At 40.4% G+C, this 12,998-nt stretch overlaps 1 protein-coding gene across 9 annotated transcripts in view; it reads left to right on the plus strand.

Annotated features, from left to right (window-relative positions):
- Positions 1–11,933, plus strand: part of TPX2 (TPX2 microtubule nucleation factor) — a 75,304-nt gene extending 63,371 nt beyond the window's left edge. For 7 of the 9 annotated variants that reach the window (XM_038571925.1, XM_038571922.1, XM_038571923.1 and 4 more), the window contains 6 exons: positions 256–351; positions 1,573–1,749; positions 2,141–2,287; positions 5,144–5,255; positions 5,902–6,089; positions 8,293–11,933. In XM_038571925.1, coding sequence (XP_038427853.1) covers positions 256–351; positions 1,573–1,749; positions 2,141–2,287; positions 5,144–5,255; positions 5,902–6,089; positions 8,293–8,403 — 831 coding nt within the window. In that variant the 3' untranslated portion in view covers positions 8,404–11,933. The remainder of the gene's footprint in view (positions 1–255; positions 352–1,572; positions 1,750–2,140; positions 2,288–5,143; positions 5,256–5,901; positions 6,090–8,292) is intronic. The other 2 variants (XM_038571926.1, XM_038571928.1) reach the window with 1 other exon arrangement.
- Positions 11,934–12,998: the final 1,065 nt, after the last annotated feature.

Here is a 12,998-nt window from a genome sequence, read left to right on the forward strand (position 1 = left end):
ATTTGATCTTTTTCTTTTCTTTCTTTCTTTCTTTTTTTTTTTTTTTTTAAGATTTTATTTATTTGACAGAGCACAAGCAAGGGTATTGGCAGGCAGAGGCAGAGGGGTATCATGACCCAAGCTGAACCACACAGAGGGGTATCATGACACTCAACCAGCTGAGCCACACAGGTGCCCTGAGAGGGATTTGATCTTACTACACAGCCTAATAGAGATTGTTCTGTGATGTCTAACTGAATTGCTTACTCCTTGCAGGGTGTTCCTGAAAAGAAAGTACTTCCCATCACTGTTCCCAAGTCACCAGCCTTTGCGTTGAAGAACAGAATCCGAATGCCCACCAAAGAAGATGAGGTGATTCCCTGGGATAGAGGGAATTTTCTTCCTTTTACTTCATCAATTTAAACATTCTTCTTCTTCTTCTTCTTCTTCTTTCTTCTTTCTTCTTTCTTCTTTCTTCTTTCTTCTTCTTCTTCTTCTTCTTCTTCTTCTTCTTCTTCTTCTTCTTCTTCTCTTTTTTTTTTTTTAACATTCTTCTTTCTTAAGCTTAATGGAAGTCAAGGCAGTCACTCTTATCTGGAGTTGTCTTTAACAGTGGGTATGAACACTTGATCATCTTTTTTGCTCTCCCAAGAGCAAAGTAGTTGGTAAGGATATGAATCTTCTGGGTTTCAGTAGTGACTGGTTACAACTTATTAGAGGCTTGTCCATTTCTATAGTATTGAAAATCAGCCTGTCATAACTTGGATCGAAAGTTGCCAAGCCCTGTATTTTATTTTTCCTGAGCTATTGTGACCATTTAGTAGGGGACTTTTAAAATTCATACTAAGAATGAATGAATGAATGAATGAATAATAAAATTAATACTAAGCAGTTATATCTGCCTTGTTTGAACTCCATTAACCCAAGGGTTGCTAAGGTTACTGGGTGGTGATGGTTCATGAAATTGGAATACATAAACTGTCTTTTTTTTTTTTTTTTTTTTTTTTTTTTTTTACATAAACTGTCATTGATCAGGCTAGTTTCTTATTACAGCTCCCATTTTATCTATAAATATCCAGAGTTAGGGTAATTTTATAGCAGATCTCAAGCCTTTTTATAGGTTCATCTGAAACTAAAACACACGGTAATCTTATGTTACCAGCTTGAACCCAAACAGCTTACTTGGTCCTATTCTGGGTTTGGCAACCATTAACTCCCAGTCACATGTTTTAGTGGAGTCTGGAGGCTGGGTCAAAGAAGAGGCCAAGATATATGCTTAGTTAGTACCTCTCTTCTGTTCTTCATTTTGTTCACACTGTTTGATCTCATTTCGTTTTTACAACTCCCTGTGATAAACTTTAGATCCTTTAAGAGTAATTGTGTTAGTCCTTTATCAAATGCTTTCACACTGGTCTCCCCCCTATGAAGTGGTAGATGACTTAGGTATTATCTCTTTTTGGTAGAAAAGGAAGCAAAGACACCTATGGAGGTTGAGTGACTTGCCTTAACGATTTCTTTCAAATACCGTCTTTTTACTCCACATTCTGAGGAGGTAAGAGAGAACTTGTGTCTAAACTACAGTTTTTCCCTTAGGAAGAGGAGGAGCCGGTAGTGATAAGAGCTCAACCTGTGCCACATTATGGGGTACCTTTTAAGCCCCAAATCCCAGAGGCAAGAACTGTGGAAATATGTCCTTTTTCTTTTGATTCTCGAGACAAAGAACGTCAGTTACAGAAGGAGAAGAAAATAAAAGAACTGCAGAAAGGAGAGGTAGGTGTTTCCATTTCTGCAAGTAACATAATACGGTTCTTTGATCTGTCACAGATAATCTTTCATGTTGCACTTTTAGCTATAAAATCACTGACTTCCTTTGATCCCTCTAAGAACCTTATGAAGTATAAATAGGGGAAGTTTTTAATAACCCTTCTGGCACAAGGAGATTAAGCGACTTGCCCATGATCGTGTTGCCAGTTATTGGCAATATTGGGAGGATAACCTAGATTTCCTTTTGAGCCCCTTATTCTTTCTGCTGTACATACCATGCTGCTTTGAAAACTGGCCTTTCCTATATTTCAGATTCATCCAGATATTCTGGAGCAGTTCTTACTTTCTGGCTGGAGAAACCTTAGGGTCTTAAGGCTTATGTCTTCGTTTCTATTAGGTGCCCAAGTTTAAGGCGCTTCCTTTGCCTCATTTTGACACCATTAACCTGCCAGAGAAGAAGGTGAAGAACGTAACTCAGATTGAGCCTTTCTGCTTGGAGACTGACAGAAGAGGTGCTCTGAAGGCACAGACATGGAAGCATCAGGTGGGGAACGGGGAGAGCAGCTGAAATGTTCATTGCTTCATTGTTGGTGTGTTAGAATAGGTAGACCCACTACCCTGAAGCTCATGTGAGAACTAACATACTGAATTACTTCAGGAGCTCTCACTCTAAATCAAGAATCAGACTTTCTCTATAAAAAACCAGATAATAGGGTGCCTGGGTGGCTCAGTTGGTTAAGCATCCAATTCTTGATTTCAGCTTAGGTCATGGTCTCAGAATTCTGGGATTGAGCCCCATGGTAGGGCTCCCTGCTCAGCAGGGAGTCTGCTTGTCTCCCCCTTCCCTTTGCCTCTCCCCTGCTTGTGTGCACACTCTCTCTCTCATAAATAAATCTTTAAATAATAAAAAACAAAAGACCAGATGGTAAATATTTTAGATTAGGTAAATATTTTAGATGGTAAATATTTTAGGTTACATATAGTCTGTCACATATTCTGGATGTGTGTGTGTGTGTGTGTTTGTGTGTGTGTTTAAACCCTTTGAAAATGTGAAAATCAGTCTTCGCTCAAGGGCTATACAAAAAGGGATTGCAAGCTATGTTTGGCCTACAGGCTGAAGTTTGCTGACCTCTTCTCCCAGTGATCATCTGGGGAATGTGAAAACCGACAGGCATTTTTTGCATCAAGAGTTTAAGATCTTATCTATTCCACTATTAGATTTGTTCATTATGTGTTCAGCCCTTTTTGTTGGTGTTTTGATAAGAAACAGTATGGTGAGAATAGATCCTCAGTATAGTGTGCTGTTTTCTCAACATAGTGTGCTGTTTGCTCTTTGTAGATGACAGATGATTAAAAACAATTAATTGGTTGTTGGCTGGTATAATTGGGATCTAATTCTTCCCTATTTGGAAAAAAAATTCCCCTGAACCCCTAAGTTTGTCCATGTTTTTGTAGCATCACTTATCGTGGACTCTGTCCAAAAGGAGTTCTGGGCTAATCTTTCTAGGAAATCAAGTGATATGACTACATGACTGCACATAGGCTCCCTTGGTGGTGGTATTCCCTAGGAAAACTTAGGTCTGTTGTTTTGGAAGTAGTAGTGAATCAATCTTTCCAGGACCGTGACACAAAATGTCTGTGTGGGATATTTCCTATAAAAAATTTTTTTTTAAGTTTTTAAACATACATAAACGTAGAGAGGATAGCGTAATGATCCTCCATGAACCTGTCAGTTGGTTCTATAATGAACAAAACATGGATAATCTTATTTCATCCGTATTTCTACCTACTTAACTCTATACTGGATATTTCTACAAAGGATTACTTTGAAGTAAATCTAGATATCACCTCATTTCATCCAAAAACAGCAAGGAAATATATGTATCTTTATATCTTCAGTATGTATCTTTAAAAATGTAAGTATAGGGGATCCCTGGGTGGCTCAGTGGTTTGGCACCTGCCTTTGGCCCAGGGCGTGATCCTGGAGTGCTGAGGTCGAGTCCCGAGTCGGGCTTCCTGCATGGAGCCTGTTTCTCCCTCTGCCTGTGTCTCTGCCTCTCTCTCTCTCTGTGTGTGTGTCTCTCATGAATAAATGGGTGGAATCTTTAAAAATAAATAAATAAGTATAAAAACCCCATAATACTATCACACATAAAAAGATTATTAGTAATCCCTTAGTAGTGACAAATAGGGTTCTTAAATCCTCAAATCTCTAATAATTTTTTTAGACAGTTGAATTGTTCAAATCAGGATCCAAATAAGGCCCACATATTGCATTTGTTTGATAAATCTCTAAATCCCTTTTTCTCTATAGGCTTCTCTATTTACATATTACTTGTGGGATAGACTGGCTTGTTTGTCCTATAAATTTTCCACAATCCTGACTTTGATCATTGTAGTCTCATGGTGTTATTTAATGTGTTCCTGTACCTTCTGTATTTCCTATAAATGAGTAGTTAGATCTAGAGACTTGATAAAATTCTGGTTAGATTTGGGGCACCTGGGTGGCTCAGTTGGCTAATTGACTGCCTTCACCTTAGGTCATTATCTCAGGGTCCTGAAATTGAGCCCTGAGTCGGGCTCCTTGCTCAGCGGGGAGTCTGCTTCTCTCTCTCTCTCCTCTCTGCCCTCCCCCCTCACTTATGCTGTCTCACTTTCTCTCAAATAAATAAATAAAATCTTGTTTTTTTTTTTTTTTTTTTAAGATTTTATTTATTCATTCATGATAGACATAGAGAGAGAGAGGCAGAGACACAGGCAGAGGGAGAAGCAGGCTCCACGCTGGGAGCCCGATGAGGGACTCAATCCCGGGACTCCAGGATCGCTCCCTGGACCAAAGGCAGGCGCCAAACTGCTGAGCGACCCAGGGATCCCCTAAATAAATAAAACCTTAAAAAAAAAAAAAATTCTGGTTAGATTCTTTTGGGGTTTAGGAGAGAGAGAATATTTTATAGATGATCCCATCCAAGGGTATATAATGTCCACATGTTTACTTTTGTGATGTTCAGATAGACCTTAAAAGTACCTTAAAGATATTTTCTAGTTTTCAGTGGATTCAGAGGTTGTCAGTGTGATCTACTCAGTGTAAAGGAGATTTTAACTGGGGTTTAGATGAAGTCATTTAGAAACATTAGTCTTGAGTTACTGAGGCAGCAGTCATGGATAGTTATGCTTTTGCTTATCTTTTTTTTTTTAAGATTTTTATTTATTTGAGAGAGGGAGTGAGAGTGAACATGAGGACATGAGGAAGAACAGACTCCCCGCTGAGTGGGGAACCTGATGTGGGGCTTGATCCCAGGACTCCAGGATCATGGTCTGAGCCCAAGGCAGACACTTAACCAACTGAGCCACCCAGGTGCCCCAATGCTGTTGCTTATCTAACAGACTTTGTTTCTATTAGCTGGAGGAAGAACTGAAACAGCAGAAAGAAGCGGCTTGCTTCAAGGCTCGTCCAAACACTGTCATCTCCCAGGAGCCCTTTGTTCCCAAGAAAGAGAAGAAATCCATTGCTGGTAGTGTTATATGTTCTCTTGGGGAATCAGGGCAGAATTGTCAGACTTCCCAGGGGGTATGCTTGGACTCAGTTATGACAGTATCAGCTGTGTCAACCAGAAGCATTTGCCTTTAGAGGCTCTAGTTGTTCTCTTCTTAGACGAGGTTTTTTGTCTTTGTTGAACCCAGCAGCTGTGTTAAGTTTGCCACGTGTGTTGGGTCCAGAACAAGAGCCTGGGCAAAGGCAGCTGACATTTCAACAGCAGTTAGGGGCCTTACTTACCCAAAGAGTAGTAAGTGTGGGAAGAAGAGCCAGGACTTCTTTCTGGAGTTCATCATGTAACACGGCTTAGATATAAACGTTTGATTCCTTAAGCACTGGGTAGGATGTCAGAAAATTGAATTCTCCTCCCTACATCTATCTCAGAATTACTATGTAGTTTTGAGCAAGCTGTTTCATCTGTGTGGGTCTTTGCTTTTCTCCTAATTAGATGGTTTCCAGGACCTTCCAACTGTTAAAATTCTAGGACTTTTTGTATGTGGTGTACTCCACCTTTCTGCTAACAGGGCTTCCCTAGAGTTTAACCTTTTTGTTGCTGTATCAAGGGGGATAGGTTTATGCAAATCCTGCTTGTGCACCAATATTCTCTCTGTTTCTGTACTCAGAGGGCCTTTCTGGTTCTCTAGTTCAGGAACCTTTTCAGCTGGCCACCGAGAAGAGAGCCAAGGAGCGACAGGAACTGGAAAAGAGAATGGCTGAGGTAGAAGCTCAGAAAGTCCAGCAGTTGGAGGAGGCCAGGCACCAGGAGGAAGAGCAGAAGAGGGAGGAGCTGGCCAGGCTACGGAAAGAACTGGTAACTGGGCAGCATGAGCATTCACTAACCCATGGTTGTCTTCTTTTTGTTTTATCTGTACCTTGCCTTGTTCCAGAAAGGATCTAAGGTGGCCTACAAGGACATATCAAAGATGAGTGAAAGCAGAAAATTACACAAACCAAGAATAGTAACAAAGTTGTGATGTGAACAGCATTAAAACTGTGCACATTGTGATCCATGTATCCGCTAAGTTTGAGCCATAATTTTGGCTTTTTAGGAACCAACCTGTTGGTTACAAAACTCTCAGTGTTCATGAAATATAAATCAGCTAGTTTAAAAAAAAAAAAAATTATTCTTGATAACTGAATTCAGACAGAATTTCTTCCAGGGGTCTTCATAAGAAGGATATCATATGGCATAGCATGCACAGTGATGCATTCCTAGGACTTTTATATTTATCTAACTTATCTTTATATTTTATTATTTCCTTTAGACTTAAGAAAACCAATGTGATTTTATAACTTAGACAAGAACATGTAGTTAGAGAAGGACATGAGAATTATGTGGCAACTATATTTTCATTTTCCTCTTAATTGACTTAGATTCCTTTTGGTGATAGTGCATATTAGTCTGTGTGACCTTCAATATTTACACTTCAGTGCATGATGATTTAGTTATTAAGTTATCCAGAAAAAAAGCTTAATTCACATTAAGGACTTTTTCATTAGGAGGGCAGCAAGCCACATTAACTGCATTAATGAGGGAAGAGTTTCAGATGGAACTTCATGTGATTGATTAAAGGATCATTATTATAAATTCATAGGTTGTTGCAGTTTTGTCTAAAAAGGCCAGGCCAGGGATGCCTGGGTGGCTCAGTGGTTTGAGCATCTGCCTTTGGTTTGGGGCATGATTCCAGTCCTGGGATCGAGTCCTGCATCGGGCTCCCTGTGTGGAGCCTGCTTCTCCCTCGGCCTGTGTCTCTGCCTCTCTCTCTCTCTCTCTCTGTGTCTCTTCTGAACAAATAAATTTTTAAAAATAAATTAAATAAACAAATAAAAAGCCTAGGCCAGCTGTTGATACTGCTGTTGACAGAGATGACTGTGACCTCAAGGAAGGCTCTAGAGACAAATTATTAAAGGGACTAGCTTCTTGGCAAAATCCAAGCTGCCATTTGCTGATTAAGTGAAAAAAATAATATAGTCCCTGCTCTAGAATATGTTCACAAAACCAGCCTTTTTTCCAGCCTGAAGTTCTTTGATTTTTCTTCAACACTTGGTACTGCCTCTTGTGTTTATCCCCATCATAGAGGTGCTACTTACAGTGATTCTCAGTATAGGCTTTGCTAAAGTACAGTTTAGGCAATGCTAGTTAGCTGTCGTCTAACCTGACTTAATACAGGATTGATTTTAGACTGCCCAGAAGGATGGATGGCCTTCTTCCAGCAACTCTTCCTGGTTATTGGGGGGGTTTTTTGTCGTTGTTTTTTGTTTGTTTGTTTTGTCCATGGTTTTGGTGAATATTAAGACTCAATAAGCTTAAGATGATCCCCTGACAGATTCATTTTTTGGGGTTGTTGTTGTTTTACATATAGTGTATTATTAGTTTCAAAGGTAGAGTTTAGTGATTCATCAGTCTTATATAATACCCAGTACTCATTACATCACATGCCCTCCTTGATGTTTTTTTTTATTTATTTTTATTTTTTAAAAATTTTTATTTATTTATGATAGTCACAGAGAGAGAGAGAGAAAGAGACAGAGAGAGAGAGAGGCAGAGACACAGGCAGAGGGAGAAGCAGGCTCCATGCACCGGGAGCCCAACGTGGGATTCGATCCCGGGTCTCCAGGATCGCGCCCTGGGCCAAAGGCAGGCGCCAAACCGCTGTGCCACCCAGGGATCCCGCCCTCCTTAATGTTAACCTATCCCCCCACCCCCTCCTCTGGCAGATTCTTAATATATCTCTTTTCTGTAATAAACAATCAAGTTGGAGTTAGGCTTAATGTTCTTTAATGCAAGTTGAGGGATCCCGCAAGATCTGAATAGAAACCTACTTGGCTCCAAAGTTCGTGTGTTTTTCCATTATGCTGTGTTGCCTCGCCTCCTCCACCACCCCCACCTTTGGATTAGTGACTTGGATCTGTAAGACTATGTAAGCATTTTCTCAAGAAGAAAAAGATTAAAACAACTATATGCATAGTTCTCATATCCTGATCAGTGGTAACTATCTTTCCTTACTCTGCAGGTACACAAGGCAAATCCAATACGCAAATACCAGGGTGTGGAAGTAAAGTCAAGTGACCAGCCTCTGACTGTGCCTGTTTCTCCCAAGTTCTCCACTCGATTCCACTGCTAACCTCAGCTGTGAGCTACAGGCACCACCTAGGAAGAGGAGCTTCTCTTTTCATGAAACCAGGAGCCTTCTTTCCTTGTCACCAGGGCAATAGAAAGAACCCATTTCTCCAGACTTTACCTGCTCATGCACAGCAGCATACTTGACAAGTGTGGACTCCAGTCTTGTTGAGAATTGTTTTCCTACATTATTGAGGCTAATAATGAGACTCATGCATATCTTGCTCTGATTCCATGTAGTTATTTCCTTTGAACTCACATCAGTCAACCTTTAATGAGTCTTAACTCTGACTAGTATCAGCACAGTATACTTTCTTTTGCCTCTTTGCCCTCTCCCCCCTTCTTTCTATTTTAATCAGAAAATAAAGATAGTTAAATACTAAGATAGAATTTAAGTCATGGCTTACCTGAGGAACAGTTAATATATCAGATTCTTTCCTCATCTCTGCACAAAATGAATTTTGAGTTAAGGAGCCTGTCTCTACAAAGGGTGGAAGCTTCATTAACCATGCAATCATGAGGAAGACCATGGACTGACAGGGAGCTTTGCAGCAGCCATCAGCAGACTTTAGGGCAGAGCTGCTGTTAAGGCACTGTCTTCCCTTGTCAGTGCTGATAATAACAGAATGCCATGTGGTACACTTTTTAAGTCCTCCATAAACTGGAATGGAATAAACATGTTTTTCTTCCCCTCCCTGATTTTGTTACTTCATGTTTTTAATTCTATCAGGCCCCTTGGGAGGTACATCTTATTGGGGTAAATGGGTACTTAGGAGGGAAGGGTCCAGGAACTTTTTAAAGCAGAGGCTCTGTCCTTAGAGGAAAGTGCTTTGTAATGTTTTTCTATCCTTGCATATTTTGAACTCCCTCCCAGGAACCACTCTGAAAGGCAATCGTGTGTGTTATACCTTCACACAGACATGTGCCTTCTTCCCTAAATGTGCTTTTTCTCAGCTGGTAAACTTCTTTACAAGACTAAAGTAAAATCTTTTTCATAAGTCCTTTCTTGACCACCTGACCTCTGCTGGGATGATCTCTTCCTTCTGTGTGCCTCCCAAATGTTTCTTCTATATGTCTCTAGTAGAACAATTATACCACAAATTATTTGCACTTGTTCAGAAACTGGTAGAGACCCAGATAGCTAAAATTTTCTTACTCCTTGAAAACAAAAGTTATGTTAGTCATCTCTAAATTCTTTTGTAGCTGGCACAAAATTTGCTAGATCCATGTTAAATAGGGTATTTCTTTTAGACTTGACATCATCTATGAACTCTACTCTTTACTCATGCTCTACTCCTGTGCTAAGAGATATAAAAGCATCTATATCCTGCCCAGGCCAGTTCCAGTGACCATAGAAGATAGTAAACCTATTTTATGTTCCTTTCATTTGTTCATTCAGTGAGCATTATTAACAGGCCATTGTAGATTCAGTGATGGATACAAAGCAAGACATGATTTGCAGATCCCTGAGCCTCCTGAAGACCCACAGACTGGTGCAAAATACAGTTCCTTTATTCATTTCCTAGAAGTCTAGTATACAGGTCTATACCTACTTATGTAAATCATTTAACTATTTATTTGATGCTACTATACCTACTTTGGAACTACTTACATAGTCTCTGGGAATACAGCAATGAACAGAAATAGAAGAACTTGCTTTCACGGAGCTACCTTTTAGGAGGGAAGACAGACCATAAGCCAGTAACTGTCGTCTCTTCTATCACGTGGTAAATGTTTCTCCTACTGCTTTGTGAAGAATAGAATGGAATGGGATGGAGGGCATGTAAGGTTGGAAACAGGAATGTATGAGCTAGTAGGAGCCTGGTCTGGGGTAGTAGCAGTGGAGGTGATGAGAAATGGTTGGGTTCTGAGTGTATCTTGAAGTTGTAACCGGCAAGACTTGCTGACATATTGGTTGTGGTGTGCAAGAAAGAGAGTAGTTGAGGAGGGTACCCAGATATCAGCCCTATGAGAAATCCAGTTCTATCCCAAGTCCTCCTCCGTTCTTAGATTCCTGGAGGGCCTTCATTGTTTCTGGTCACCTCTTGTTGTTGGGTTTTTTTCCTGTTCAATCCTTGAGCTCCTCTGTGTCTATCCTCTGTAGCCTTCCCTTCTCTCGTATTAGTTTTCTGACAGTCCACTGTCATTCTTATACATCATTCATATACTTCTATCAGGTGTTTTATGTATTTTGCCCATTTTTTGTTTTTAGTCATTTCAGATAGGAGAATAAATCCAGACCTCAAATTGAGGTTTCTGGAAAGAGTATTACCAAGAATTACAGACCTAGGGGATCCTTCTGGATTACCCTCTCCACACAGACCCATGTTGGGATGGTAATATATGACAGTTTTGGAGAGTCAAAGGAATGGGATTACATTACTTGAGAGCAAAGAGCTTAAAATTGAGATGCAGACATCCATTGCTTCCTGCTTCCCAGACTTCCTCAGTTTCCCAACAGCTGGCTGTTTCTCCTCAGTTCTGTCTGTCTCATACTGAGTTCTCTTTTGGGACCATCTCACATGACCCTTATTTCTAACACAGTCTACCATTTCTTCTGAAGCTCAAAATTTCCACTTTTATCTTACAGAGGAAGTCAGGTTCTTTATCCCTTCAGGCTATATTCTGGCGGGAGCTTCTCTTTCAACACTCTGAGGTTGCTCTGAAATTTTCCTAAGCAAAGAACATGTCCTCTGATAGGAACTTACTTAATTTTACTGAGAAATCTGGCTGTCACACTTCGCTTGGCAATTTTGCAAAGCTCCTAGCTCATGCGCACATGCAGATGGTTAGAATTCTCACAATTTCTGGGAAAGACTCTGTTTTCAATGTTGTTTTGACTTGGTCATGGTTTCCCCATTGCTAATAGTCTTGTGCTCTTTAACATATTTGTAAGATTACTGTCCACTCTTAATTTGGTTGGTCATTTTGCCCTTGTGTGATTGCTTTGTTGCCATCTTGACTGCTGTTTTATTCCTTGCTGGTTCTTTTGCACAGTTTTGTCCCTGGAGACTGGAGCTTGGGTGGTAGACAGGCTATAGTTGCAGCCGCTCCAGAGTTGAACAGGGATGAGACCTGTATACAAGGCATTATAACACAAGATAAGATGTGACTGAGTAATGTGAAACACAGAAAGTACTGGGGGAGCTCAGAGATTCTTTTGGGAGGTGAGATTGCAATTCTTAAAAATGTTTCTTTCTTTTAAGTAAAAATTGCCAAAGTAGTATAATATGTCTTTTGGAAACAATTAAAATAATACAGACCATATAGAATAACCATGCAAGTAAGTCTCCTTATTTCCCTACTCCATTTACTCCGTTTCCCAGGAGTACCCCACTGATAACAGTTGCATATTCTTCCAGAATGTTTTTATGTACATAGACTTCTAGAGCATTTTTCTTTTTTTTTTTTTTTGTAACAATAAGATTATAGTATTCTGCATTTGTTTTTAATTTGTTCTTTGAAATGTTATACATTCACATGGTTCAGAATTCACAAGATACAAAGGTAAATAAAGTTCACCTTTTCTTCCAACTGCTCAGTTCCCATCCTCAGAGTTGGTGCTGCCAGGTGTGCTCTTTTGCAGAGTTACCATATATGTATTTCTATCTCTCTCCTTTTATTTTTTACAAGTAGTATCATGCTTTACGCTTTGTACCTTGCTCTTTTCATATGTATTCTGGATTGAACAATGCCATTCAGGTTTTACGTGGACATGTCCTGGCTTTCCCCTGACTGAAGTATAAAGAAAGCCTCTTATGAGGACCTGATGACATGGAAGCAGACCTGTAGTGGGGTCAAGATCCTCTGCAGAACTCCTAGGCTAGTGACTTGAGGTTCTAAGGCCTTGAGCACACGTCAGCAACACCTGGTCTTTTACCTCTTCTTGGCCTAGCTGAGCCTTGGGGGCTCATTGGCTTGAGTATCTGGTTAAATCTGTGTGGCCCCTTGGACAAATCTTGACATTACTTCCTTTGCAGTTCCCTTCTGAATTTTATCTTCTGGGGAAGTTCCTCATTGCTGAGAGTAGCAGTTAAAAAAGCTGTTAACCACGTGGCTGGGCTCCTATTTCTGCACAGGCAGGCTGAGTTACAGCGTGGTGGTGTGGATCCAGGTAGGATTCAGTCAACATTCTGAGTCCTGAGCTGCCATCTGCCTTGCAGCCTGCTGGGATGCTCAGTTTAGACAACATATAAAGTTTCCTGGATACGGGACAAACCCAGGCCTATGGAAAGAGCAGGAAGGTTAAAGTGTGTGGTACTTTGAGTGGTGACGAAGGCGTAACCAGGGAGCTGACATGTTTGCACCAACGCCAAGAATTCCAGGACAATTTGTTATCCAGCTGAAGCCAGTATAGTTGCTACAAAAAAGAAGCCTGGGGACAAAACATACTTTTCCCTTGTTTCCTTTGTCTCCTTGCATACCCAGTCTATTTTCTAGCACTGCAGTGAAGGATACTGACATTGAAAATGTCTCACAATATTTTGTTATTTTTGCTCTTGCAGGAGAATAAGAGACTGGGCTCAGGTCAAAGCAGGGCTCTTATGTGCTGAGGGTATCAGCTTCCTGAAACGGTTTTGGCAGATGCTGACATTTCAC

This window comes from Canis lupus, chromosome 24 (assembly GCF_011100685.1).
Source record: "Canis lupus familiaris isolate Mischka breed German Shepherd chromosome 24, alternate assembly UU_Cfam_GSD_1.0, whole genome shotgun sequence".
NCBI lineage: Eukaryota > Metazoa > Chordata > Mammalia > Carnivora > Canidae > Canis > Canis lupus.